This window comes from Saimiri boliviensis, chromosome 5 (assembly GCF_048565385.1).
Source record: "Saimiri boliviensis isolate mSaiBol1 chromosome 5, mSaiBol1.pri, whole genome shotgun sequence".
NCBI lineage: Eukaryota > Metazoa > Chordata > Mammalia > Primates > Cebidae > Saimiri > Saimiri boliviensis.
In genome coordinates this window covers 12,100,999-12,128,318 of record NC_133453.1, presented here as the reverse complement: position 1 = coordinate 12,128,318, position 27,320 = coordinate 12,100,999, and the positions used below count along the sequence as shown (strand labels likewise).

At 40.2% G+C, this 27,320-nt stretch overlaps 2 protein-coding genes and 1 long non-coding RNA gene across 4 annotated transcripts in view; 1 reads left to right on the top strand and 2 right to left on the bottom strand.

The window, feature by feature from the left end:
* Nucleotides 1–27,320, bottom strand: part of DNER (delta/notch like EGF repeat containing) — a 376,416-nt gene that overhangs the window by 116,475 nt on the left and 232,621 nt on the right. For both annotated transcript variants that reach the window (XM_039470096.2, XM_039470097.2), the window contains exon 7: nucleotides 10,242–10,355. In XM_039470096.2, the coding sequence (XP_039326030.1) occupies nucleotides 10,242–10,355 (114 nt within the window). The remainder of the gene's footprint in view (nucleotides 1–10,241; nucleotides 10,356–27,320) is intronic.
* Nucleotides 1–27,320, top strand: part of LOC141584531 (uncharacterized) — a 274,056-nt gene that overhangs the window by 157,153 nt on the left and 89,583 nt on the right. The window lies entirely within an intron of this gene.
* On the bottom strand, nucleotides 11,182–13,440 carry LOC101031447 (uncharacterized). The gene has a single exon (XM_003925450.4). It carries the CDS (start codon nucleotides 13,165–13,167, stop codon nucleotides 12,493–12,495), a length of 675 nt encoding a protein of 224 aa, XP_003925499.1. The 5' UTR covers nucleotides 13,168–13,440; the 3' UTR covers nucleotides 11,182–12,492.

Sequence of the window (27,320 nt, the reverse complement as noted above, 5' to 3'; positions counted from 1 at the left end):
GTTCAGTTAAAGAAGTTTGTTACAAAAGCGAATTACACAGTGAAATCCAATTTTAGTTTTCTAAAAATGGCGCTAATACAATGACCTCAAAGATGGTCACCTAAAATTTAAAGTGTTTTTCTCTTGGGGTTGGAATTCGAGGCATTGTTTTTCCGTTGAGCGCATTTGAGCATACATTTCCTTGGTCATCAAAGTAAAAAATGACAAAACTGATTTAAAGTGCTGTGTTAAGTCATGGACTGTCATGGAAAAGAGCACCCTGGTCAAATGCAGTGATGGTGGCCAGTGGTGAACAGGAAGTCCCATGTGAACCCTGGGTCACAGTGGCCAAGAGCGTGGCGAAGGGTAGACTATTTGGGAGCAGAAAGTGAGGAAGGGACTCTAAACATGACAACTTCTTCATAGAAATTATAATCAAGTATAATTAGGGCAATTTTAAAGAAGAGCAGTGGGAAAATGTCTTAAAATGGGCTAAATTAAATGAGGAGAAGCATCAGTATCTATCCTCAGCTGCCTTTTATCATTATGATATCAGGTCACAGGAGATAAAATTAGGTTGGAAAAACATAGTCAAAGAAGGGTTTATTTAACCGAAAATAATATATGACAAAGCAATTAACAAAACTGCTTCTACTTTCCCAGCCTTCTGTCTGTCAAACGTTGTCTTGGGCCTGGGTCTCTCTCTATCTCCCTACCTTAAGATGCTCAGAGTCGGAGCCTTGACCTGAATAGTTCAGAAGAAGGCCCAGGACTCTATTATATGATATTTTGGTCCAAGTGAAGAACAAAAATATCACTTTATCTTCCCCCATTATTGTGGTCTAAAGAGGGGTATGTATGAGGAGATAATTCTGCTACAAGGAGAAATGAAAATTATATTTACTACTAGGGTGTTTATATTTCTATTGTAAAGAATCTTTGTTGCATTTAGGAACCATCTTATAATATGAATGTTCTGTGTTTAGCGTGGAGAAGTAAGCTTTTAACAAACAGATCCTCCCACAAACAACTGTTACATCTGACAAAAAATAAAAAGCAAAAAACTATCTCAAGGCTCTGAAAAGTGAACTAAAGCAGGCAGGTTTTGGAAGGGAGTCAAAATACAGAGGCAGCAGCCAGCATGAGGTCAGTTTCACGTTTGGGGGGTTCATGCGGCCGGCCGGCTGCGACAGCCGTGACAGTGGCACAGGGAGACAGGATGTCAGCACTGAACCTGCCATTTCAGTGCAAAGAGACCCAGGAAGGGAAACCAGCTTTGCAAAATTATAACTGAGAAAATTGTGACAGTGAAAGAAATCAGACCTAACTAATTCCATCTTGCTTCTGACCTTTAAGCTGTCCTTGTTCATTTCTGGGCATAGACCAAACTGACTTTGGGAAGGAAGTTAGTTCATGATTGATCCTGAAACAAAATTGAGACTAGCCCTTTCCCAAAAAGATCCCCTTCTTATCTCGGAAGCAGTCTGCCTTTGCAGGATTAACAAATTAGCTGCAAGATTAGAAATTACAGTTTAAAAGGTCACACAGCCTCTGGCTCCAAGAGTCTGAACCTCCCCAGATTGCTCTCGGGGATAACATCACTACTGTAAAGCCTAACCATCAGTGCTTCAGATATTTTGCATACCCTGTACTCAGTGGATCAGCGGACACCACCCAGAACAGTAATCTGGCTCAACCAGTTCTGCCATCCCACCCAGGAACAGAAAACATCAAGAAAAACTCTCTTCAACCCCCTATGATTTCATCTCCAACCTGGCCAGTCAGCACTCCCCACTTCCCAAGCCCCTACCCATCAAATTATCTTTAAAAACTCTGATCCTCAAATGCACAGGGAGCCTGAGTTGCGTAATAATAACATTCTGGTCTCCTGCACCACCAGCTCTGCGTGAATTACTCTTTCTCTATTGCAATTCCCCTTTGTTGATAATTCAGCTCCATCTAGGCAGCAGGCAAAGTGAACCCATCAGGTAGTTACAGAAGTAGTCTGGAGAAGGCACACCCTGAGGAGTGAGGTAGGGTTCTAGGCAGGAAGAAAGCCAAAGAAGGGGCCCCAAATTCTGAATATGACTCTGCTGGAGTCTTTAGACAACCCCCATGCCACCCCTAAACTGGTTCCTGGAAGTAACCAAATTGGATGGGAGCTCCTGTACCCTGCAGGCATTATAAGTTTGCAATGAGTCCAGCCAGTGAGATTCGCACATTTACTTTAGTGAACATTGGTTAATTTGTCTTTGTGATACGGGGAGTTTCCTCATATAAAAATGTCATTGTCAGAACAGTTTTGAGATATTTACTCATTCATTCATTCAACAAATGTCTTGTATGTTTCTACATGCCAGGTGCTCTAAGGGATACAGAAATGTTTAGCATCACTGTCCTCAATGAGCCCAGAGGCCCCTGAGGGACAGTGGATATCCATCCAACTAGCTACCACGTGAAGTAAAACTTGATCAGGGAAGAATTGGTGCAGCAGAAAGAACATGAACTTCAGTGTCAAACAAACCTGTTTGTATCCTGGGCCCACCAGGACTTCAGAACCTCAGGAATTATCTGTAAAATGGCATAATACCTGTCTTGCATAACTGTTGTTCAGATTAAATGGTGACATTTATTAATTACTTATTCTTTTTGAGGCACTGGTCCAAGCACCGCATATTCATGTTCAAAGCTCCGTTAATCCTTATAACAATTCCTTTAGGTAGGCACTAATACTACCCTCACTCCATAGATGGGGAAAATGAGGCATTGAGAATTTAAGTAAATTGTTCAAGGTCGGCAGGGAGTAAGTAACCAAACAGGTTGAAACTCAGCCAGGTCTACTTGAGCCTCAGCTGTTAACCGCTAAGTTATGCCAAATAATAATGTCAAAGTGCTGGCCAGGCACGGTGGCTCACGCCCGTAATCCCAGCACTTTGGGAGGCCGAAGCGGGTGGATCACTTGAGGTCAGGAGTTCGAAACCAGCCTGGCCACATGGCAAAACCCCAAAACCCACATGGCAAAACCATAAAAATACAAAAATTAGCCAGTAATGGTGGCAGGTGCCTGTAATCCCAGCTACTCAGGAGGCTGAGGCAGGAGAATCACTTGAATCCAGGAGGCAGAGGTTGCAGTGAGCCAAGATAGTACCACGGAACTCCACCCTGGGTGACAGAGTGAGACTCCATCTCTAATAATAATAATAATAATGTCAAAGTGCCAAGCACATTGCTTAACACATAGAAGGCGCTCAACAAACGGCAGAGGGCATCAGTTCTGTTATAGGTACTGCCGATGCTGTTGTTATTACTACGAAGCATAAAAAAGAAACCATCATTGAAGTTCAAGACCTATGCCTGAAGTTTTAAAACTAAAATATTATAAGAATCCTAAATAACTGTCACATGCAGATCTGAACACATGCTTCTGAAAATCAAAATTTATGTTTATCTCTTAGATATCTTATCTCTTTTTTAGATGAAAAGCATCAAGTTATCATTATTTAAGTATTCATTCATTCGTCATACTGTAGCTTCTGACTGCCCTCTGCCAGCACTAAACTGCATCAGAACCATATCCAAAGGGGAAACCAAGCTAATATGGAAAGAGGGTCCTGTTCCTTTGCTGAAAGTTAGTGCAGCCGTTTTCCCCAGTGCTATGGAAAAAAGCAGACAACTAAAATTCCTTGCTGCATTTTTATTTAAACAAACAATGTCAGAGAAACTGTGCTGTGCAGAAAAAAAAAAAAGGGAATAAAAAGAAAATTTAGTTGTAAAGCAAAATGCAAAATTAGTGAGTGCATACCAAACAAAAATAAAATTTTGGACAGGCACAGTGACTCACATCTGTAATCCCAGCACTTTGGGAGGCCAAGGTGGGCAGATCACCTAAGGTCAGGAGTCCGAGATCAGCCTGGCTAACATAGTAAAACCCCATCTCTACCAAAAATACAAAAATTATCCAGGCATGATGGTGGGCACCTCTAATACCAGCTACTCAGGACACTGAGGCAGGGGAATAGCTTGAACACAGGAGATGAAGGTTACAGTGAGCTGAGAGCATGCCATTGCACTCCAGCCTGGGCAAAAAGAGTAAAATTCTGTCTCAGAAATAAAATGAAATTATACTCACAATAAGTCTCAATACCCTGTTTTGTTTCCAAAAGGTGAAAGTATATATTACTTGGAACTCCAAGGATCTCAGCTGCTATGACTCCTAAATAAAGTGGTGATTTGGGGATAATGCCAAATTTTAAAAGAATGAGAACAGCATTTTATTCAGGACTGTTAATTTCATGAGAATATGTTACACATTTCTTGTGTAAATACATGCAGTTTTATATGGTCCTAGGAGAATGCTTTCATCAAGATCATACATGTCAGGATGCTGGGGGTTGGGGGGGGGAATCTAAATCCCAAAACTAAACTATATCACTCCTAAATCCTGATTGGGTACACGCCCAGGTTTTTAACAATATACATTATCTGAGCGATAACTTTTATGACCTGTGTTGCTATTGCCTGTAAATCCCTTTAAGATGAAAAGCATTACCCCTGAAATTTGAGTTTAACAAAAGTATTTATATGGCTAGGTTACTCAAGGCTATAAAATGAAAAAAAAAAAAAAAGTTTGGTAAACCTTGGAACTTGTTGCAACAGAATTTAACCTACAGGACCTTTGGGCCAATATAAAGATTTAGACCCCAGGCATTCCCTAGAGTCACTTAGAAGTTATGAAGCTTTTCTCTATAAACATGACCTGAAACGTGATGGATTCATTGACTCAGCAAGTAGCTTTCAAACTGATATATTTGAATTGAAAACTTTTAAGAACGCGGTTCCTTAAAGGTAGTAGTCAACCTACATCCTCTTTACCAACGAAACAAAAGGTGGAAGACACAAAATTATGCGACTTACCCAAGGTTAGATGGCTAATAATGATCATCATAATAGCTAACATTTACTCAACACCTACTGTACCTACTATTAGCAAAGCACAATGTTAAGGGTTTTTTCCATTTTTCACACCAACTTAAAAGTGTAAACGAGTATTACTCCATTTTATAAAATAAAAAATGAGCCTCAGAGAAGCAAAGACTTCGTCAAAAGAGGTAGGTCCAGATTTCAAACCTAAGCGGTGTGATCCCAAAACCACATGTACAAATACGCCACTCTATTGCCTGGTCATTGGGCCTAGACTCAGATCCGCTGAACTCCTCCAGGCCAGAGATAAGACACCAACTCTCCATCCCTAGCTATGAGAGTTTCCAGATTATAAGATCTCTGATGTCCGACAGCAAAATCCAACACTGCATTCTAATTGTTATAGGACTGGAAAATGTGAGTCCCCTACCTGGTTGTGACACTTGCCTTCATAATTGCAGTGCAAGAGCAGTTCATACAAAATCTATGTACTCCATAATCCTATCCATAGGAATGGTGCTAGAAAATATCTTTACTGTTTTTAAAATGCATTGGATAAAATGATATGTTTTCAAAATAGTGCATAAAGCCCCATATTCGCACATTGGTCTCTGGTTGCCACATGCCTTCTGTAATAGGGAGATGCCAAGAAGGAGATTCCCTTTGCTCAAGTGTGCTCTGTAGGAGGGCAATGGTCACCGCCACAGAAGCAATGGATGTTCTTTATCTCGGGAGGTTTTGGTCACTATTGAGTTCTTACTCTTTATTAATGTATGTGGTATTCCACTCCAAATTCCCAGTGGAGAGGGAATGGAATTAAGATACTGAGGTAAAGATAATGGCTAGAGAATAGTATTCAGATTGTTAGTTATACATGTATCTAAACATATTCATGTATTTAAATATGCATATTTAAATACCAATATGTCAAATTCCTAGGTATATATAATTAGATATCTTCAGAATTAAAATGCGTTTAGTTTCAAACTTAAGGATTTCAAAGTTCTAAACCAAATATAAAGACAAGAAATTCTTAAGCAGTAATGCCAGCTCCTAAGTGCTTATCTTTGTCATTGCTGTTATCATTCAATTAGGTGGATATAAGAAAACATTCATGATATTTCACTTTTATTTCTTATCATCCCCACTGTTACCGGAATCTGAAGCTACACTTTCCCCAGTGTGAACCTAGTGAAAGCTAAGTAGAAATTCAAAAGAAATGCAGAACCGGCTGATGAAGGATAAAAATCTCAGTGTAAAAGGACAGACGTGTCCCGAAGGAGTGCGGCTGTGAAGGCGACGGCAGCCGGCTCTCGGGCTGCCCGATTTGGAACTCTGGGAAGGAGCAGGAGTCACAGAGACAGTACCCAGGAAGGACGTTCAACCTCTACGGGCCTGCCCAGGTCAGATGGAAAAAGGCCCTTGAAGGAAACAAGATGGAGATGAAAAGGGGAAAAAGGAGAAAGGACGTGGGTGTGTGCTGCTGAGAGCTCTATCCAGAGGGAAACCCAGTTTTAACAGCTTTCCAGCCCGGCAGGAATTGTTATAACAGGATTTCACTTGCTTACCAAAAATGATTTCTCACTTTTTTCAGATTTAAGAAAGTAAACAGCAGAGACATTGACAAGTGTGCTTTGTGTGCATTTTGCTTATGATTATGGTTACAAAGATAATCTTTAAAAATAGAATGGGATTTCTTTTAAAGAATATATTCAGAGATGGTATAAGACAGTAGTTGGGAGCACCAGAGCCAATTTCTGGGCTAGGTTTCCATTTCTCACTCTGTGACCTGAGGCAGGTTATTGATCCTCCTGTGTCTCAGTTTTCTAATCTGTAAGGTGGAAACATTAACAGTGTATGCTGCCCAGCACACAACACTAAGTTGATTCTCATTGTTGTGAGAGTCAAATTAGTTAGCAGACATAGTGAGTGATATCTAAGCGTTGACTTCTATCATTAAATTACTTATCAAATATTAATCCCTCCTGTTAACATAAAACAAGTGTTGGAAGTAGGTGTGGGCAAGAAGATGAATAAAATACAATTCCTTTCCTCAAAGAATAACACAGGGAAGCAGGGCAGACAGAATCAACAAAAACCTACAATGGAGAAACTGAAAAGGAAGCAGGCAAGGGTGAGGGCTGGCTCCAAACTCCAGGACATTCTGTGACTATGAGGTACTTTTCAGACTTGTTCTCAGCATGTCTGACGTGAGAAACATCTGGAGACCCAAGTTGTTTTTATTTTTTATTTTCTTTTTGAGACAGGGTCTTGCTCTGTTGCCCAGGCTAGAGTACAGTGGCACAGTCTTCGGCTCACTGCAACTTCTACCTCTCGGGTTAAAGCAATTATCATGCCTCAGCCTCCCACCTAGCTGGGATTACAGGTGTGTGCCACCACACCCAGCTAAATTTTGTATTTTTAGTAGAGGTGGGGTTTCACCATGTTGGCCAGGTTGGTCTCGATCTCCTGACCTCAAGCGATCCACCCACCTTGGCCTCCCAAAGTGCTGGGATTACAGGCATGAGCCACCATGCCTGGTGACACAGGCTCTTTTAAACTGCAAAGTATTCTATAAATATGAGTTACTGCCAATACACAAAAGCAAGCACTCTAAGGATAGGCCAGTGGGAGAGGCTGCTTAAAAAACGCCAGTCACCAGGTATGAGCTCCTGCTAGGAGGCTGCTACACATTGCAGCAAATTCCTCTAAACTCTGATGAAAGCCTGCTTCTCCCTGCTCAGTCTTCAATGAAGATAAATCTTTGAATGAAAGTCTTTGCAATGGAAAATTCATCTTCCTCTTGTCAATTCTAGAGCCTCACATTTTCCCTAGGCTTTATCTTGGCAGCCTGGAGGGGTTGTATGCTACTGGATAAGGAGAAGGTTCCTAGATCAACATCCAGGATTTTAATTGCTATCTAAAGACCAATGTCTCTGTGTTTAGATGAGTCCAGGCTTCTTTCAGATTCATAGAGCCACAGCCCAGCTGACATCTCCACTTAAGTATCACAAGGGTCTCTCACATGGGTTCTAACATAGAACACTTCTCCTCCATTTATCTGTTTCTCCATGAATGGCACAGCCCACTGCAAAGCCCCAGACTCTCTGCCTCACCCTCCCTCACCTTCCACCTCGCTCCTTCTCAGACCTCCTCCACTTTCCCTCCAAAGTTCTTCCAAAATCCATCTGCTTCTTTCTTTTTCAAATTCCACCTTTCTATTCCTAGCAGCCAACATCTACTTCTTGGACTTCCACAACAGTCTCCAAACTTTCCTCCTTATTCCCACTCTTGTCTCTCTCTAATTTATGTTCAACATTGTTCCAGAACAAAAAGTTTGAATTCCCCTGCTTATGCATGGTTTAACAGTAACCATTATGATGAAAACAATCATGATAAAATAGCTAATATGTATTCAGCACTTAGCCAGGTACTGTGCTAGGCGCTTTATCTGTCTCACCTCATCTAATCCTTACAATGATCCTATGACATAGGCACAATCTTCACCCCATTTTACAGATTAAAAACACCCAGATGCAGGAAGGCGTAAAATCACATGCCCATGGGACAAAGCTAGTAAGTAAATAGTGGAACTGGCCTTCAAGCCTCACTCCCCAACTCCCTCCCCTCTAAGATAAAGATGAAAGGCCTTGAGGGGCCCACCCAGCCCTGCAAGGCTTGCCCTGCATGCTTCCACCTGCTGTCATCGTGATTCTTCTCATTCTCTTAGCTCAGTCATGCCCTCAACTGCACCATCTGCTCCGCTCCTCTCTTCGGGTCTTTGCACATGGGAGTCTCTCCCGGCTCTCCAAGCCCAGGCAGATCCCTTCTGTGCCTCTTCAAGGCAACTATTCCAGCATGTAATTACGTACTTATCTGTGTATGCACCATTGGAGGGGCCATCTCGGCCTTCCTTGGCATTATATCCTAGCACCTAGCACAGCACTTGGTATACATGAAGTGCTCAGCAAATTATTAACAACTAGGAAATTGCAGTACAACTGCAAGCAAAATTCTCAGTTTCTAGTTCACGGGCCATTGTTTATTGCCAGTGTGATTTTGTGCAAATTACCCCCAAATGAACCTCCAGGGGCCTGACTGTAACTTTCTGGTAACAACCCCAGCAATAAGAAAGCATGTCCTTAAAGCACTTTCACAAAAATTCCATTTGATCTCAGAACGACCAGGAAGGCCGCCCTTGACTAAACACTAAACGGCAAGGCCTTCAATCAGAGTTAGGTGGCAACTGACTAATCGAGGGTGTGTTGCAAAAGAAGGAGAGGGTGCAGAACAGGCCTCACCAAACACATTTAACTCATCACCAGCACACAGCGGGACAGCTGGGTTGGCCACAGCCATTCCACTCTGGCCACCACCCTGGCCCCTGCTCTGCCCAAGTGAGCAGGAAGACAAGAACCTGTCCTTCTTTAGTTAACGTTCGTTACTCCCAAATATTTGAGTATGAGGTGCTGCCAATCACAGGAGCGGCTCCTTGAGAGCCCAGACACTTATCTGGGAGGCCAACGGCCTCTCATCAACACCCCTCCTGTACCACTGCCCTCTCCTGTCTCTCAGCTATAGCTAGTCTAGGGTAATTGTGAACACAGAGATGTTTCCGTAGGCACTCCGGCCCTACATCTAATCTCTGCAAAGGATGTCACTCTATGTAGTTATCAATGTAACTTCTGTGGATCAGAAGCTTAAATGCTGGTTCTAAAAAATAATCTAATGTCATGTTATGTTTACGACATTAACGATTTAAAGTAATCCCTTCCATGACATCCCTGCAAGCAGAAATGAGAACAAAATCTCCTCAAATTACAAAATAATTTCATGAACACCAGTTGGATAGCTGTGATTATCTGCCTGCTTCTTCAGGTAAAACTATGCCAGCTGTAAAACTGCTTTTGAAAATAAAAGCAGCCTAAAGATGTGGCTTTCCAGGTGACTTGAATTTTCTAAGACATTATAAAGTTGATTTAAAAACAGAAGTAAACTTTACGTTGAATTTTTAAATGTAAACTCATATCAAAAACCAAACAAAATACAAACCTTCACTGTCACCATTAGAAAGAGATCTCATTTTATTATAGCTATTCATTTTAATGTATAAATAAAATCACAGAAAGTCCTAGATTATGTCTAACAGTCAAATAATTTTCAAGCTATGCTAGCATAGAGCTAAAAAGGGGGCTATCAGCTATGTTTGTTTTATAAATCAAACAAAAAAGGAAGTTCTCTTGTGTAGAGTTTTGCAGAAACAAAGTATAAAGCTGATCAAATCAGCTTATGATTTAAAATGGAAAACAAAAGTTCTTTCCGGAGTAATAAATACTAATTACCTTCAGGACACTGGCATGTGAATCCACTGAGGCTGGAAATGCACGTTGCTCCATTTTTGCACGGGTCTAGGACGCAGTAATCAATCTTGGACTGGCAAAGCTCTCCAGTGTAACCTGAATAAAACAAAATGTGTATTTTATCAAATAAGCTATTTCGAACCCACCCTGAGCCACTCTAGGAACTGATAGACTCAACTGGTACCTGCCCGATGAAGGCAGTGGCAGCCTTCAGCTAGGCTGCTGCTGGATCTCATTTATTTTTACAAACTACGGTAGTTTAAAAATAATCATAACAGTTTAGAATCATTGTTCAAAAATCGTTTACTCTGCATAAATCTGTATTGCAAGAAGACTACATTTCTTCAGCATTACGTCTGTGTTTCATCTTGAAATACGAGTCAGAACCTTCAGAAGCTGAGACTGAGTATCACTGTCCCTGTTGATAGCTTCCTTCTGACTCCGTAATATACAGTGTTTAGCTTGATCTAATTGAGATAATGACCACATTCCCTGGGCCATCACAGTACTTACATAAAAAGCATTAGGAAAATATCTAGGTATTAACAATTTTAATATATAACATCTTAGAACTAGAATAACCCACCTGTGTTAATTCTGCGCCCCCTCCCCACACTTTAAAGATAAAGAGATTGAGGCACACAGAATGCTAAGCACATTAGTATATTTTTATTAAACTTATTTAATTCACAAATCCAACTAAATTCTCTGTGAAGCAAGACTCTCATGGTGATTTTGCTGGATTTTAACATAACTACACACATGTGGTGAGGAAATAAGGCTGTAAATCTATTGAACAACTGTGCAGTCAAAAAGCTATAAATTCCAGAATTTTGATTATTAATTTTGAAAACAAAGCCCCTGGAGAGAAAAGTTTAAAAAATAAAATGATAATATATTTCTCATTTTAAACTGGAAAATTGTATAGAAAGTTTCGAAAAATTTTTTTTTAGTATATAAAATATTTCATCTTTTATTTTTATGAATAATTGTCATTAATACAGCAGAAACTGATATGATTATAAAAGATACCAAAAAATCAGAAAAATGTTAGCATTCAATAGAAATTAAAAACCTGAGCTGGAGGCTCATCAGAGTCTGACACTTGGTACCATTCTGATGGAAGTGAAGAAACATGTTTGCCGGACTCCTTAAAACAATTCATGTAACAGAGAAAGAGTTAAATTTCAAAGGAGCTACAATGCACTGACACATTACATGACTTTTGTTGTTGACAAGCATTTAAGCAGGGCTATCTAATCTCACAGTCTTGAAGGCAGGGAGGTGTGTAAATCGTAGATTTTTAATTAGCAGTAATCAAGCTGAGATTTTTCTTGGTGAAATAGTTTTGTTTACTCTTGTAGATCCAAAAGGCTAGCTCAGTCTGTCAGAGTACAAGAGAATGCCAGAAGAGGTCAAGAGCAAGGGGATGGATCGACATGAATCCATTCCAACTTGTGGAAAACAAATGACACAGCAGTTACCATCACAAAGAATAGTATTAGTAGGAATTGGAGGCTTGAGGTCCAATTCAGTTCTCATTTGGATTCTACAGTATCTCTTACTAAAAATTTTGTTTAAAAAAAAAAATACCAACAGGGAAATTCTTACTCCTTTAATTAACAATTGTCCACAAGGAGAAGGGAAGAAATAAACAATAACTAATATAGATGGGCCTAACTTATTAAAAATCTGTGAGCTTGAATACATTTTAATATGTTGAATCTTGAGTCATACTTATAAACCAATGGTTAATATACTACAAAACCTTACAAACAAAATCTCATCTGTTGCAGAACTTCAAAACTAGTGGAACTAATTTCTTCTCCCTTTTATTTCTTCCACAGAAAGTCCTAAAACTGAGTAATCACTGGCATGCCTGCATTCACAAATATATCCTCAAAACATGATGATTTTTATCAAAATATATCTGCAAAATATGATGGCATTTGAAAACGGAAGTAATTTCAAATGAGGTCAAGGATGTCATACTCCCTCCAAACGTGTTTTCAGTTCTTTCTGCTCCACGTCACATAAAAAAGAAATGAGGGTAGCTAGATTCATGTAATTTCTTTCAGCCCAATAATGTCATTAAATTCCCAATGTTTTCACACTAGCAAAGATCCAGTATTTAAGTGATCTACTATAAAGCATCTCTATTTCTAAAAAAAGATTCCTTTCATTTTTTACTTTTTCTTAAGAGGGCTCAAAAAGCTGTCAAAAAGCCCTTTACTTAACGAAGACCAGCCACAGACTTCCGTTCTGTACCAGCTTTCCGAGAGGATAAGTGAGTCTTCAGCCTGATATTTTTGCCCCTGGTTTTACGAAGCTTCTCTTCTTTATGTACGTTCATGTGCTGCCTCAGATGAGAGCTCTGACTGAAACATTTGCCACATTCACTGCACTGGTAGGGTTTCTCCCCCGCGTGGGTTCTCTGATGTTGAATAAGGTAGGAGCTCTGGCTGAAACACCGGCCACACTCATCACACTGATACGGTTTTTCTCCAGTATGAATTCTCTGGTGCTGAATGAGATTTGAGCTCTGTTTAAAGCTTTCTCCACACTCATCACATTTGTAGGGCTTTTCCCCGGTATGGATCCGTCCATGCTGAATGAGATTAGAACTCTGAAAAAAACTTTTCCCACGATCAGCACATTTATGGGATTTCTTTCCAGTATGGATCTTCTGGTGCTGAAAAAGAGTTGAACTCTGACTGAAACTCTTTTCACATTCATTACACTTGTAGGGTTCGTCATCCAAGCTTCTTCTAAGTCTACTCAAGCTGGAGTCAAATCGAATAGTCACTCCCCACTTCTGCCGCTGCCGGCCTGTTTCGCGCTTGTTCTCATAGGTCTTTCCTTGGCTTGAGCTCCGGGAAATACCCGCTTTAGGCTTTGCTAACCTCATGGTGAATAACAAAATGTGTATGTATGAGAGTTTACAGGCTTCTTCTGAACTAATGTTTCATTTCCCAGAGGTGCACAGCTCAGAATTTTCACACGATCAGCCACCACCCCGGCTCACTCTGTTTCGAAAATTTAAGACATTAAATAGAGAAAAAAATGTACCCTTGGTTATGTTATTTGAGTGACAGGACAATCAACACTGTAGAGATGGTTCCTACCAAACATTTTTAGTCCCAGATATTTCTCACACAATTATGATCATACTGTAACACTTTATTTCTAGGATAGTTTTAACTACATAAAAACTTGTCTTTCTCAATTATCAGTTTTGAAAGACTGCCATTCGTGCTTGAATCTCAGATTTACAAAAAAAAATTTAGTGATATTAGAAAAGAGATGATTCACCTGAGCCTCAATTGCCTGCCAAACAGATTGTAAATTACTCATTGCAAATGTTTGTAAATTACTCACTGGGAATGTGGAAGCATTCATTTGCAATCATACTCACAGGCATTCAAGCAGCTTAGGAGATTCTAGCTAATTCAAGGTATGAGAAAAAGAGTAAGACAAGAGCATGAACTAAAAATCCAAACACTAGGACAAAAGGCTATTTCGAAATTTCAGAACAGGTTAAACAAAAGCTGTAAATTCAAAATATGGGAGAGTGAATTGTTTTTAAGAGAAATGCTGCAAATAATGGTTAGGCTAAAAATAATAACCAAAACTTACAAATGATCACCTATTTTTATTCATACGTTAACATTAATAATTTATCCACACATTAATACAAAATTGAACCATACTCATGTAACCTTATGAGGTTAGGGTTATTAGAATCACCCTATTTTTACATATATATATTTTTTTTTTATTTCACTTTAGGTTCAGGGGTACATGTGCAGAACATGCAGGATTGTTGTGTAGATACATACATGGCAATGTGGTTTGCTGCCTCCATCCACATTACCTACGTCTGGCAGTTCTCCCAATGCTGTGCCTCCCCAACCTCCCTACCCAGTGCTGTCCCTCCCCTAGCTCCCCCAACAGACCCCAGTGTGTGATGCTCCCTTCCCTGTGTTCATATGTTCTCATTGTTGAACACCACCTATGAGTGAGAACATGTGGTGTTTGATTTTCTGTTCTTGTGTCAGATTGCTGAGGATGGTTTCCAGATTCATCCATGTCCCTACAAAGGACACAAACTCATCGTTTTTTATGGCTGCATAGTATTCCATAGTGTATATGTTCCATATATTCCTTGTCCAGTCTATCATCAATGGGCATTTGGGTTGGTTCCAGGTCTTTGTTATTGTAAACAGTGCCACAATGAACATACATGTGCATGTGTCTCTATGACAGAACAATTTATAATCCTTTGGATACATACCCAGTAATGGGATTGCTGAGTCAAATGGAATTTCTGTTTCTAGGTCCTTGAGGAATCACAACACTGTCTTCCACAATGGTTGAACTAATTTACACTCCCACCAACAGTGTAAAAGTGTTCCTATTTCTCCACATCCTCTCCTGTTGTCTCCATATTTTTTAATAATCGCCATTCTAACTGCTGTGAAACAGTATCTCAATGTGGTTTTGACTTGCATTTCACCTGTGGCCAGTGATGATGAGCATTTTTTCATATGTTTGTTGGCCTCATGTATGTCTTCTTTTGAAAAGTGTCTGTTCATATCCTTCACCCACTTTTGAATGGGTTCTTTTTTTTTTTCTTTCTTGTAAATCTGTCTTAGTTCTTGGTAGATTCTGGATATTAGCCCTCTGTCAAATGGGTAGATTGCAAATCTTTTTCCCCTTCTCTTGGTTGCCTGTTCACTCTAATGATTGTTTCTTTTGCTGTGCAGAAGCTCTGGAGTTTAATTAGATACCATTTGTCTATTTTTTTTTTTTTTTTTTTGGTGTTTTAGTCACAAAGTCCTTGCCTATGCCTATGTCCTGAGTGGTTTTACCTAGGTTTTCTTTTAGGGTTTCTATGGTGTTAGGTCTTATGTTTAAGTATTTAATCCATCTGGAGTTAATTTTAGTATAAAGTGTCAGGAAGGGGTCCAGTTTCTGCTTTCTGAACATGTCTAGCCAGTTTTCCCAACACCATTTATTAAACAGAGAATCCTTTCCCCACTGCTTGTTTTTGTCAGGTTTGTCAAAGATCAGGTGGTTGTAGATGTGTGGCACTGCCTCCAAGGCCTCTGTTCTGTTCCATTGGTCTATATTTCTGTTTTGGTACCAGTACCACGCTGTTTTGATTACTGTAGCCTTGTAGTATAGTTTGAAGTCAGGTAGCGTGATGCCTCCAACTTTGTTCTTTTTGCTTAGAATTTTCTTGGCTGTGCAGGCTCTCTTTCGGTTCCATATGAAGTTTGAAGTGGTTTTTTCCAGTTCTGTGAAGAAGGGCATTGGTAGCTTGATGAGGATAGTGTTGAATCTATAAATTACTTTGGGCAGTATGGCCATTTTCATGATGTTGATTCTTTCCAACCATAAGCATGGAATATTTTTTCATCTGTTTGTGTCCTCTCTTATTTCCTTGAGCAGTGGTTTGTAGTTCTCCTTGAAGAAGTCCTTTATATTCTTTGTTAGTTGTATTCCTAGGTATTTTATTCTCTTTGTAGCAATTGTGAATGGCAGTTGGTTCTTGATTTGATTCTCTTTAAGTCTATTATTGGTGTACAAGGAATGCTTGTGATTTCTTAACATTGATTTTGTATCCTGAGACTTTGCTGAAGTTGCTTATCAGATTCAGGAGATTTTGGGCATAGACAATGGGGTCTTCTAAATATACAATCACGTCATCTGCAAATAGAGACAATTTGAGTTCCTCCTTTTGTAACTGAATACCCTTTATTTCTTTTTCTTGCCTGATTGCTCTGGCTTGAACTTCCAATCCTATATAAATAGGAGTAGTGAGAGAGGGCATCCTTGTCTAGTGCCAGATTTCAAAGGGAATGCTTCTAGTTTTTGCCCATTCAGTACGATACTGGCTGTGGGTTTGTCCTAAATAGCTTTTATTATTTTGAGATATGTTCCATCAATACCTAGTTTATTGAGAGTTTTTAACATACAGGGCTGTTGAATTTTGTCCACGGCCTTCTCTGCATCTGTTGAGATAATCATGTCGTTTCTGTCTTTGGCTCTGTTTATGTGGTGAAAATGTTGAACCAGCCTTGCATCCCCGGTATGAAGCCTATGTGATTGTGATGGATGAGCTTTTTTATGTGCTGTTGCAATTGGCTTGTCAGTACTTTACTGAAGATTTTTGCATCTATGTTCATCATGGATATTGGCCCAAAGTTTCCTTTTCTTGTTGAGTCTCTGCCAGGTTTTGGTATCCGGATGATGTTGGTCTCATAAAATGATTTGGGAAGGATTCCCCTTTTTTTTTTATTGTTTGGAATAGTTTCACAAGGAGTGGTACTAGCTCCACTTTGTATGTCTGGTAGAATTCAGCTGTGAATCCATCTGGACCTGGGTTTTTTTGGTTGGTAGACTAATAATTGCTGCCTCAACTTCAGCCCTTGTTATTTGTATATTCAGGGTTTTGGCTTCTTCCTGGTTTAGGCTTGGGAGGGTGCAAGTGTCCAGGAATGTATCCCTTTCTTCCAGATTTACTGATTTATGTGCATAGAGTTGTCTGTAGTAATCTCTGATGGTAGTTTGTATTTCTGTGGAACCTGGCGTGATATCCCCTTTATCATTTTTTATTGCATCTGTTTGATTCTTCTCTCTTTTCTTTTACATTAATCCGGCTAGTGGTCTATTTTGTTGATCTTTCCAAAAAGGCAGCTTCTGGATTTATTAATTTTTTTGAAGGTTTTTTTGTGTCTGTATCTCCTTTAGTCCTGCTCTGATCTTAGCTATTTCTTGTATTCTGCTAGCTTTTGAGTTTTTTTTTTTTTATCTTGCTCATCTAGCTCTTTCAATTTTGATGATAGGGTGCTGATTTTAGATCTTTCCTTGCTCCTCATGTGGGCAATTACTGCTATAAATTTTCCTCTAGACACTGCTTTAAATGTGTCCCAGAGATTCTGGTACATCATGTCTTCATTCTCATTGGTTTTGAAGAACATCTTTATTTCTGCCTTCATTTCATTGTTTAACCAGTCAACATTCAAGAATGAGTTGTTCAGTTTCCACGAAGTTGTGCAGTTTTGAGTTAGTTTCTTAATCCTGAGTTTTAATTTGATTGCACTGTGGTCTAAGAGACTGTTTGTTATGATTTCCATTCTTTTTCGTTTGCTGAGGAGTGATTTACTTCCAATTATGTGGTCAAATTTAGAGTAGATATGATGTAGTGCTGAGAAGAATGTATATTCTGTGGATTTGGGGTGGAGAGTTCTGTAAATGTCAATTCGTTTTGCTTGATCAAGATCTGAGTTCAAGTCCTTAATATCCTTGTAAATTTTCTGTCTCGTTTATCTGTCTAATATTGAAAGTGGAGTGTCTAAGTCTCTTTGTAGGTCATTAAGAACTTGCTTTATGTATCTGGGTGCACCTGTGTTGGGTGCATATATATTTGGGATCATTAGCTCTTCTTGTTGCATTGATCCTTTTACCATTATGTAATGGCCTTCTTTGTCTCTTTTGATGGTTTTTGATTTAAAGTCTATTTTATCAGAGACTAGGATTGCAACTCCTGCTTTTTGTTGTTGTTGTTGTTGTTGTTGTTGTTGTTGTTGTTGCTCTCCATTTGCTTGGTAAATCTTCCTCCATTCCTTTATTTTGAGCCTATGTGTATCCTTGCATGTGAGATGAGTTTCCTGGATACAGCACACCAATGAGTTTTGACTTTTCATCCAATTTGCCAGTCTGTGTCCTTTGATTGGGGCATTTAGCCCATTTACATTTAAGGTTAATATTGTTATGTGTGAATTTGCTGCCATTTTGATGCTAGCTGGTTGTTTTGCCCATTAGTTGATGCAGTTTCTTCATTGTGTCAATGGTCTTTACCATTTGGTATGTTTTGGAGTGGTTAGTACTGGTTGCTCCTTCATATGTTTAGTGCTTCTTTCAGGAGCTCTTGTAAGGCAGGCCTGGTGGTGATGAAGTCTCTGAGCAATTGCTTGTTCATAAAGGATTGTATTTCCCCTTTGCTTATGAAGCTTAGTGTGGCTGGATATGAAATTCTAGGTTGAAAGTTCTTTTCTTTAAGGATGTTGAATATTGGCCCCCACTCTCTTCTGGCTTAGAGTTTCTGCTGAGAGACCTGCTGTGAGTCTGATGACCTTCCCTTTGTGGGTAACCCAACCTTTGTCTCTAGCTGCCCTTAGCATTTTCTCCTTCATTTCAACCCTGGTGAATCTGATGATTATGTGTCTTGGGGTTGCTCTTCTTGAGGAATATCCTTATGGTGTTCTCTGTATTTCCTGTATTTGAATGTTGGCCTGCCTTGCTAGGTTGGGGAGGTTCTCCTGGATAATATCCTTAAGAGTGTTTTCCAGCTTGGATTCATTCTCTCTGTCACATTCAGGTTGACCTATCAAACATAGATTAGATCTTTTCACATAATCCCATATTCCTTGGAGGCTTTGTTCATTTCTTTTTACTTTTTTCTCTAATCTTGCCTTTTCATTTGATTTCACTGAGTTGATCTTCAATCTCTGATATCCTTTCTTCTGCTTAGTCAATTTGGCTGTTGAAACTTTTGTATGCTTTGCAAAGTTCTTGTGTTGTGTTTTTCAGCTCCATCAATTCATTTATATTCTTCTCTAAGCTGTTTATTCTAGTTAGCATTTCATCAAAGCTTTTTTCAAGGTTCTTAGTTTCTTTGCATTGGGTTAGAACATGTTCTTTTAGCTCAGAGAAGTTTGTTATTACCCACTTTCTGAAGCTAGTTTCTGTCAATTCATCAGACTCATTCTTCATCGAGCCTTGTTCCCTTGCTGGTGAGGAGCTGTGATCCCTTGGAGGAGGAAAGGCATTCTGGTTTTGGATATTTTTGTTCTTTTTGCACTGGTTTCTTCCCATCTTTGTGAATGTATCTACCTGTGGTCTTTGTAGTTGGTGACTTTTGGATGGGGTCTCTGAGTGGACATCCTTTTTGCTGAAGATGAAGTCATTTCTTTCTGTTTTTCAGTTTTCCTTCTAACAGGACCTTCTGCTTTAGGACTGCTGGAGGTCCACTCCAGGCCCTACTTGTCTGAGGATCACCTGCAGCAGCTGCTGAACAGTAAGAGTTGCTACCACTTTTTCTGTTATCTTTGTCCCAGAAGGATACCCACCAGATGTCAGCCTGAGCTCTCCTTTATGAGGTGTCTCTTTGGATATACAGGGGTCGGGGAGCTGCTTGAGGAGACAGCCTGTCCTTTATAGGAGCTCAAGCACTGAGCTGTGAGCTCCATTGTTCTGTTCAGAGCTGTTGGGCAGGTACATTTAAGTCTGCTGCAGAACTCATAACCACCTTTTTTTCCCCCAAGTACTCTGTCCTGGGAAGGTATGGCTTTATTTATAAGTTCCTGATGTGCTGCTACCTTTTTTCAGAGATGCCCTGCCCAGCAAGGAGATAGCCTAGTCACAGTCTGCCAGCAGAGGTGTTGCTGAGCTGCCGTGGGCTCTGCCCAGCTGCTGTGTGAACTTCCTTGCAGTTTTGTTTATAGAGATGTAGTTAGAACTGCCTTGGTAATGGTGGTCTGCCTCAGTAATGGTGGACTGTCTCTGTAATGGCAGACTGCCTTGGTAATGGCAGATTGCCTCAGTAGTGGTGGATTGCCTCTGTAATGGTGGACTGCCTCGGTAATGGCGGATTGCCTAGGTAGTGGTGGACTGCCTCAGTAATGGCAGATGCCCTTTGCCCCACAGAGCTGGACCTTCCTGGGTCTAGCTGCACTTGCTGTGAAACTCTCTATCCAGAGCATTTCAGATTGCTGGTCTTTGTGGGAGTGGAACCTGCCAAGCCAGATGACCTGGCTCCCTGTTTCAGCCCCCTTTTTTTCAGCTGAATGGGCGACTCTGTCTCCCAGGCATTCCAGGCACCAGTTGAAATGGCCACCCAGATTTGTGTGAGTTTTTGTGCAGAGACCTGCTACACCAGCCGAAACAGCTGTGCTGGAGACTCGTGGTGCTTTTCTGCCCAGGAATCTCCTGGTCTGTGGGCAGTAAAATGTCGTTTGGAAATGCAGTGATCACTCACCCTCTGCGTTCTCCCTGGGAACTGCACTCCAGAGCTGTTCCAATTCAGCCATTCTTGGATCGACCCCCTACCCTATTTTTTTACTGCAACTTTTAAGTGCCAGGGTACATGTGCAGGATATGCAGGTTTGCTACATAGGTAAACACGTACCATGGTGGTTTGCTGCACAGATCAATCTATCACCTAGGTATTAAGCCTAGCATTCCTTAGCTGTTCTTCCTGATGCTCTCCCTCCCCAAACCCCCACTCCCAACAGGCCCCAGTGTGTGTTGTTCCTCTCCATGTGCCCATGTGTTCTCATCATTCAGCTCCCATTTAAAAGCGAGAACATGTGGTATTTGGTTTTCTGTTCATGCATTAGTCTGCTGAGGATAATGGCTTCCAACTCCATCCACATGCCTGCAAAGGACATGACTGCATTCTTTTTTAAGTCTGCATAGTATTTCATGGGGAATCACCCCATTTTACAAATGAGGAAACTGAGGATCATGAAGGTTAAGTAATTTGCACATAGTCATACAGGGAGTCAGAGCCATGTGTCCAGGCCCTTTCATACAATATTTACACTTAAGGCACTATGCATCACCATCATCAACAACAGGTATTTGGTATGAAGGGAAAATAACAGAAAATAATGCCTAAGAAAACACACAGAGACACAGAGCTTGATACAAAAATCATCAATATTTAGCCCAGGTACAGTAGCTCATGCCTGTAATCCCAGCACTTTGGGAAGCTGAAGCAGGCCCATTTCTTTAGGCCAGGAGTTCAAGACCACCCTGGTCAGCATGGCAAAACCCCATCTCTACTAAAAATACAAAAATTAGCCAGGTATGGTGGCACATACCTGAAATCTCAGCTATGGGGGAGGTTGAGGCACAAGAATCATTTGAACCCAGGAGGCAGAGGTTACAGTGAGCCAAGATCATGCCATTGTACCCCAGCCTGGGCAACAGAGTGAGACTTCATCTCAAAAAAAGCCCCCACAAAATTAAAAAGTAAAATAACAAAAACCATAAATATTTATCCGTAACTTACAGCCTATATGTGCTTGGTTATGCGTAGGCTGGAGGTGCCAATAATTATTTTTTCAAATCCTTGCCTTCAAAGATTCTACAATATGGTTAGAAAAGTACAGTACATTTATGAAAAAGATAACCAATTATAAACGGTAGCTTCTTAAAGGCAGTGTGGCCTAAAGGATGTGAACGGCATCATGAATCATGTCCTGAAAAGGTGTCAGAATTGTGACCACAGAATCACACAAAACCCCAACCCACAGCCAGCAGCCAATTTGGTATCAGATGTGAGAGATGCACGCCCCCACCAGATAGAAAAAAAAAAAAAAAAAAAAAAAAACAGAATAATACAGGACTCTGTAAACGTCAAACTCCTTTCAACAAAAGGTTAACAATCACTTCCTTTGTAGTTTTTACTTAAGGATTTAAAACATACTTAAACATAGAGAGACTAGGTTACAAACCTCACGGATCCATCACCCAGCTCCAGCAGTTATTAGCATTTTGCCTGCTTAATTTCATCTAGTCTCCTCATATTTTTCTAGGTTCCCCATAAGGGTATTTTAAACCAAATTTCATTTCACCTGTAAATATTCGAGTATGCATTTCTAGCAAAAGGAGAGTTTTTTTTTTTAAAGATCACTTTTAATGTCCTCTTTAATTAATGTTTTGTTCAATTTACAAATTTAATTAAACACTTTAAACCATATTTATTTATATTTAGTAGTATCAACAATTTTCTTAAGAACCACAACCATCTGATAATGTGCAAATCTTCTCATGCACTTAATTCTTATAGGTCTAATAACTCGTAAGTAAGGTGAATCTTAAATGCTGTTAAGTGTCCCAATACTGTATGCAAGTTTGGTAAGATTTCAATCAAAGAGACTAATTCAGTTTTATTCTCATAACAGCTTTGGGACCTTAATGGCATTTTGTGGGTAAAGATACTGAGGTCTTGCAGGACTTGAGATGGTCTAATATATTAATAAAAGAGTTGTCACATTCAGAATGCCAATAGTCCCCTCCAATGAGAAATGGTCCATATTCAACACTTTATCGTTGCTTTTTCCCCCCGAATTTTAAAGTCTTTATAGTAAAGATTTTGAAAACATAGTAAACATGCAACTTTTTCTCCATAGAGAAAAAGATTATGTGTAATGCTCTAAACCCATAGAGTCTGAGCATATTGACATGTCTATGGGTTCAATGTTACTGGAAATGAAGAACACTAACGGAGAAGGAGCATGGGTTGGAGGTGGGAGGAGGTCGGGAGACAGGGGTGAGATCATGGGATTACAAGACCACTGAGCATCCTCAGCTGCCAGGTGGATCGGTGCTACTGGCAATAACCAGCTATGGATCTGCAAAGCAGATGAGGGCAGCATGATTCTCTACCCACCACAGTCTGCCTGGAAAGGGGCCCGTTAGCAGGACAGTTGCTCAGTGCAGTGTTTCCCAAGTTAGATTTACGAATCATGACGGCAGGAGCTGAAGACCTGACAATCGTCCACACCAGACTCACCAAAAGAACCAGGTATTATTCTTGGCCTCCAGGAAGTTACTAGTTGGAAGTCCCAAGAGTACCATCACCAACTGTATTACTCTTATTGCAGCTGCATTGCTATCCAACCAAAAACAGCTCTGGGAGAAACGAGGCAGAGGACAGGAGCCACGAGCATCTTGTGGCTGGATTCAGAAAATCTCAAATACTCACTCTAAAGAGTGAGTCGCTCTTTAGATCCTCAGAGAGCAGTGACTTCATGGAAGATGTTAGGCAAATCACTGTATTGACATACATGTAATACTCTGAACTGGATACCTAAGATCTACACAAATCACTTTTCCTGTCTATTTTGGTTTTTTATTTGATTGCATAATCAAGGAGTCAAAACTAGAAATTTAAATTTAAAATACCATTAAAGTTTTGCCTGGGTTCTTTCCTCCATCCTGCTAAAAAGTCAATTTCTTCTCTGGGGACTAAAGTAACCATACCAACTGTGAATAACATTTTCTTATGCCACTAAAGCAATGACAGACATCCAGAGGACTCAGTAAAAGATACTCAAGCAAGACTGACAGTATAAATGCTGCAGACATGAAAGGTAATACATGGTGGCCATTCTATATGTGTTATGGGAGAATTTGCTCTAGCACTAAAGGGCATTTCAGCCTTGGAAATCTATGCTAAAAGCTCCCAAGTAGAAGGTGGGCAAGACATGGAGAAAAACCCATGTAAAGGCACAAAAGTAAGCAGAAAAGGCATGAATGTCATTGACATTTGACTAAAAATGCACGACAGTAATAAACTCCCTCATTTTGACTTCTGAATGATAAAAATCTATACCTAACTATGGAGGCAAGTATCAGAAATTGTCTCTCTTTCCTTTAGCTAGTGGTAGCCCCTCAATGCCCCCATTGCCAGACCACAAGCATTCAGGGACAACCTGCCAAGTTACTGTCACAACCACATAATACCTTTCACATTGCCTAGTCCCAGACCTCACCGCTGCTCACCAGGACTCCAGCAATGGTCACCCAGCCACTGTCTTCACTGCCACACTTGCTTTCTTTCAATCCATTCTCCACATAGCAATAACCAGAGAGCACTTTTAAAGATATAATTCATATTCTATTACTCTTTACTTAAAACCCTCCAGTGGTTTCCCAAAAGGTTTGGAATAAAACCCAAACACTTTACCCAGGGGCTACAAGATACCGCATGGTGTGGTCCCTGCCCCCTTATCTTGGCCCACTCCTAACACCGACCACCATGCTGCAGCCATCCAGGCCTCACTCTATTCCTAATCTCTCCAAGCTCCTGCTCATGGGCATTAGTGTTGTGTTCACGTGGTGGCCTCAGGACCAGAGGAATGCAGGATTCAACAGAAGCAGTTATAGTCCTGCCCTGCAAAGAGAAGTGTAACACAGATTTAAAACTGTCCTGCAATGGATAAATTACTGAAGAAAGTTAGCAGCAAACTTTTGGGGGTGGAAAGGAGAGGACTAGTGGAAGTGTAGTAGAATTTCATCTGTAAAATCAGGAAATAAAGATAAGAGAAGTTAGAAATGAATTACAGAGTGGAAAACCTAAGACAAGGGCATCAAAGCATAAAAGACATCTCTAGAACTAGGTGGGGAGACATGAAAATGTCTTAAGAGAGCTAAAAAAAAAAAAAAAAAGTGCAAAGTCCAACTAAGGAGGGAAGGAAGATAGCTACAACCATAGTGGGAGTTACCAATAAAATCAGAACAATTCATGACTAAAACCCCAAAAGCATTGGCAACAAAAGCCAAAATAGACAAATGGGATTGAGTAAAACTCCAGAGCTTCTGCACAGCAAAAGAAACAATCATTAGAGGGAACCAGCACCTAACAGAATGGAAAAAACATTTTGCAATCTACCCATCTCACAATGGGCTAATATCCAGAATCTACAAAGAACTAAAACAGATTGACAAGAAAAAAACTCATCCAAAAGTGGCTGAAGGATATGAACAGAAACTCTTCAAAAGAAGACATATATGAGGCCAACAAATATGAAAAAAAATGCACATTTTCACTGGTCATTAGAGAAATGCAAATCAAAACCACATTGAGATACCATCTCAGACCAGTTAGAATGGCGATCATTAAAAAATCTGGAGACAACAAATGTTGGAGAGGATGTGGAGAAATAGTAACACTTTTACACCATTGGTGGGAGTGTAAATTAATTCAACCATTGTTGAATCAGGACTTTCTCTGCCTTATTAATCTCTGGACCCTCCAAACTTAAACATTTCCTGCACAATTATTTGTTGAAGGAGTGGATCTACTTGCTTCAAATTTTGGTCCCAAAATCAATTATCTTTCAACTTAGATTTAGCCTCCCCCTAAGCAATAATGTGGAGAATCGCCTGGGTAAAATGTGCAAGCTGCTCGTTTTCCTAATGCACATCAAAATAAATTCAGAGCTATCAAAGTAAAAACACCACTATCTCAAATATCTGCCATCAAAAATCACCTTGGTGCCCTCATGGTCTGTACGTCTAACTTTGGAAACACTGCAATGAGCAACTGCCCTGCTAAAGGGCCCCTCCCTTTCCAGGAAGACTGAGATCAGTAGAGCATTGCACTGCCCTCTTCTGAACTTCAATCTCACTTCTCCAGCTAGCATTCAGCACCTCCCATGGGTCTCTGCAATACAGCAAATCAACAAGGCTGAAGCAGAGCTCTTCATTTTGTTGTTTTTCAGAAGCCCATATTCAGACTTAATTCCTTAGGTCAGTGGTTCTTGACTGGGGTAATTCTTCCCCCAGGTGCCACTGGTAATGTCAGGAGACTATTTATTGTTACACCTCTGAAGGTGTGACTGGCATCTAGTAGGCAGATCCAGGGATGCTGCTGAACATTCTACAACACACAGACAGTCCCCTGCAACAAAGAATCATCCAGACCAAAATGTCCTGATCACCAAGGATGGGAAGCCCTGGTTTAGGTCAATGGAACCTTAGTCCTTCAGACTCTAAACCTTCATTTTGGTTTCAGAGCCTCTTATCTTCCATTCAGCAGAAGCTGCTCTTTGACAAAGCAGAGAAACAGCACCTTCAGAACACTTTTAAAAATCAGCATTCTTAGGAACATTTATAATTCCTAGCAGAGTCAAGGCCATTGTAAAATAAATTGACTCAAAGCCCTAAGAACCTGAGGAATTTATAATTGAGAGATTCTATGAATAAGTAAAATAATTCATTCAAAAACAGACAGCTATTGAAAATTCTGACCTCTCCTTTTAGGAAATTCCAGAGATTTTATTGTTCCTTTGAAGAACACTGTAGCATAGCAAAGACAGAAGAAAAGTCGTGACTCGGGATATATGTGTGGTAAGGATGCCCTCTGAGGACATATGGCACAGCTGGGAGAGCTCTTAAGTCAGGCTTCATGCTTTTAAAGAGTCTGATCATGAGCAATGATGTTAGGGGAAATATAGTCCCTGAAATAGGAACTAAAGTGTTGCAGGGAGCAAATTCTTAAAAAGACAAAGGGCAGGTGACTAGACACTTTAAGGAAATGCATCCATTAGTGGGCATTAACAGATTACATTTGATCTAATATAGACTTGGAGTGTTTGGTTTTATGCTATTTCGTATTTAAGTATAAAATACAATTTAAAATATATTCAATCTGGAGAGAGAAGAATGGCTAAGTGTCCCTGTGAATCTCAACAGCATACCCTCTGAGTGGTATCTTTTGATTTCCAACCTAAAAATCCCCCCACCACCCATATATCATTATCTACACCACCTGTACCCTTCAAATGAAGAAAACCTTCCAGAGGTCAATGGCAAAGTACCTTGTCATAAGCGAAGTTTGCTAAATGAGCCAGACTAGGAAGAACAAGGCAATCAATCAGTTGTGTGTATTTTTTAAAACATTCTCCTTCCCTGCACAGTTGTTTTTGAGTATGATGTTTACTTCATGATTTCTCTACTGAAATTAAAAATATATATATTCTTTTGTGTTGCTTTGGCTCTCTGAGGCAGAGTCTAGTTGTTTCTTTGGAAAGCTGTTCTGAAGGCTCCCATCGTGGGAATTGTGGTGAGAGCTATTTTTAACACTCCTGGTCTTTTAATAGTCTGGCCTGTGCAGTGAGGTGAGGCTGTTGGATTTGGACTGAAAGCTGATGCTACCAAGAGAACCCACCAGTCTCAGCTCTCACCCTGGGGGGATCTGAGCAGCCAGTAACAGGGCCTAAGCTGTGGCTGCTGAGATGCAGTGTCTAATATTAGCACAGAGGCAAGAAATAAATAGTAGGAATAAATAGTGCACCATCAAGACGTTTGGTCTCAGAGGCATCCTATTTTAAAGTCAGGAGGCAGAAATTATTGCACAGAAAAAAAAGCTAGTAAGATTTGCTGGCAGGAGAAAGACAAACACATCTGGACCAAGACAAACACGATTTAAAAACCAAAGGCAAAGGAAGATATATGAAGCCCATCTATGAAAGACAATCA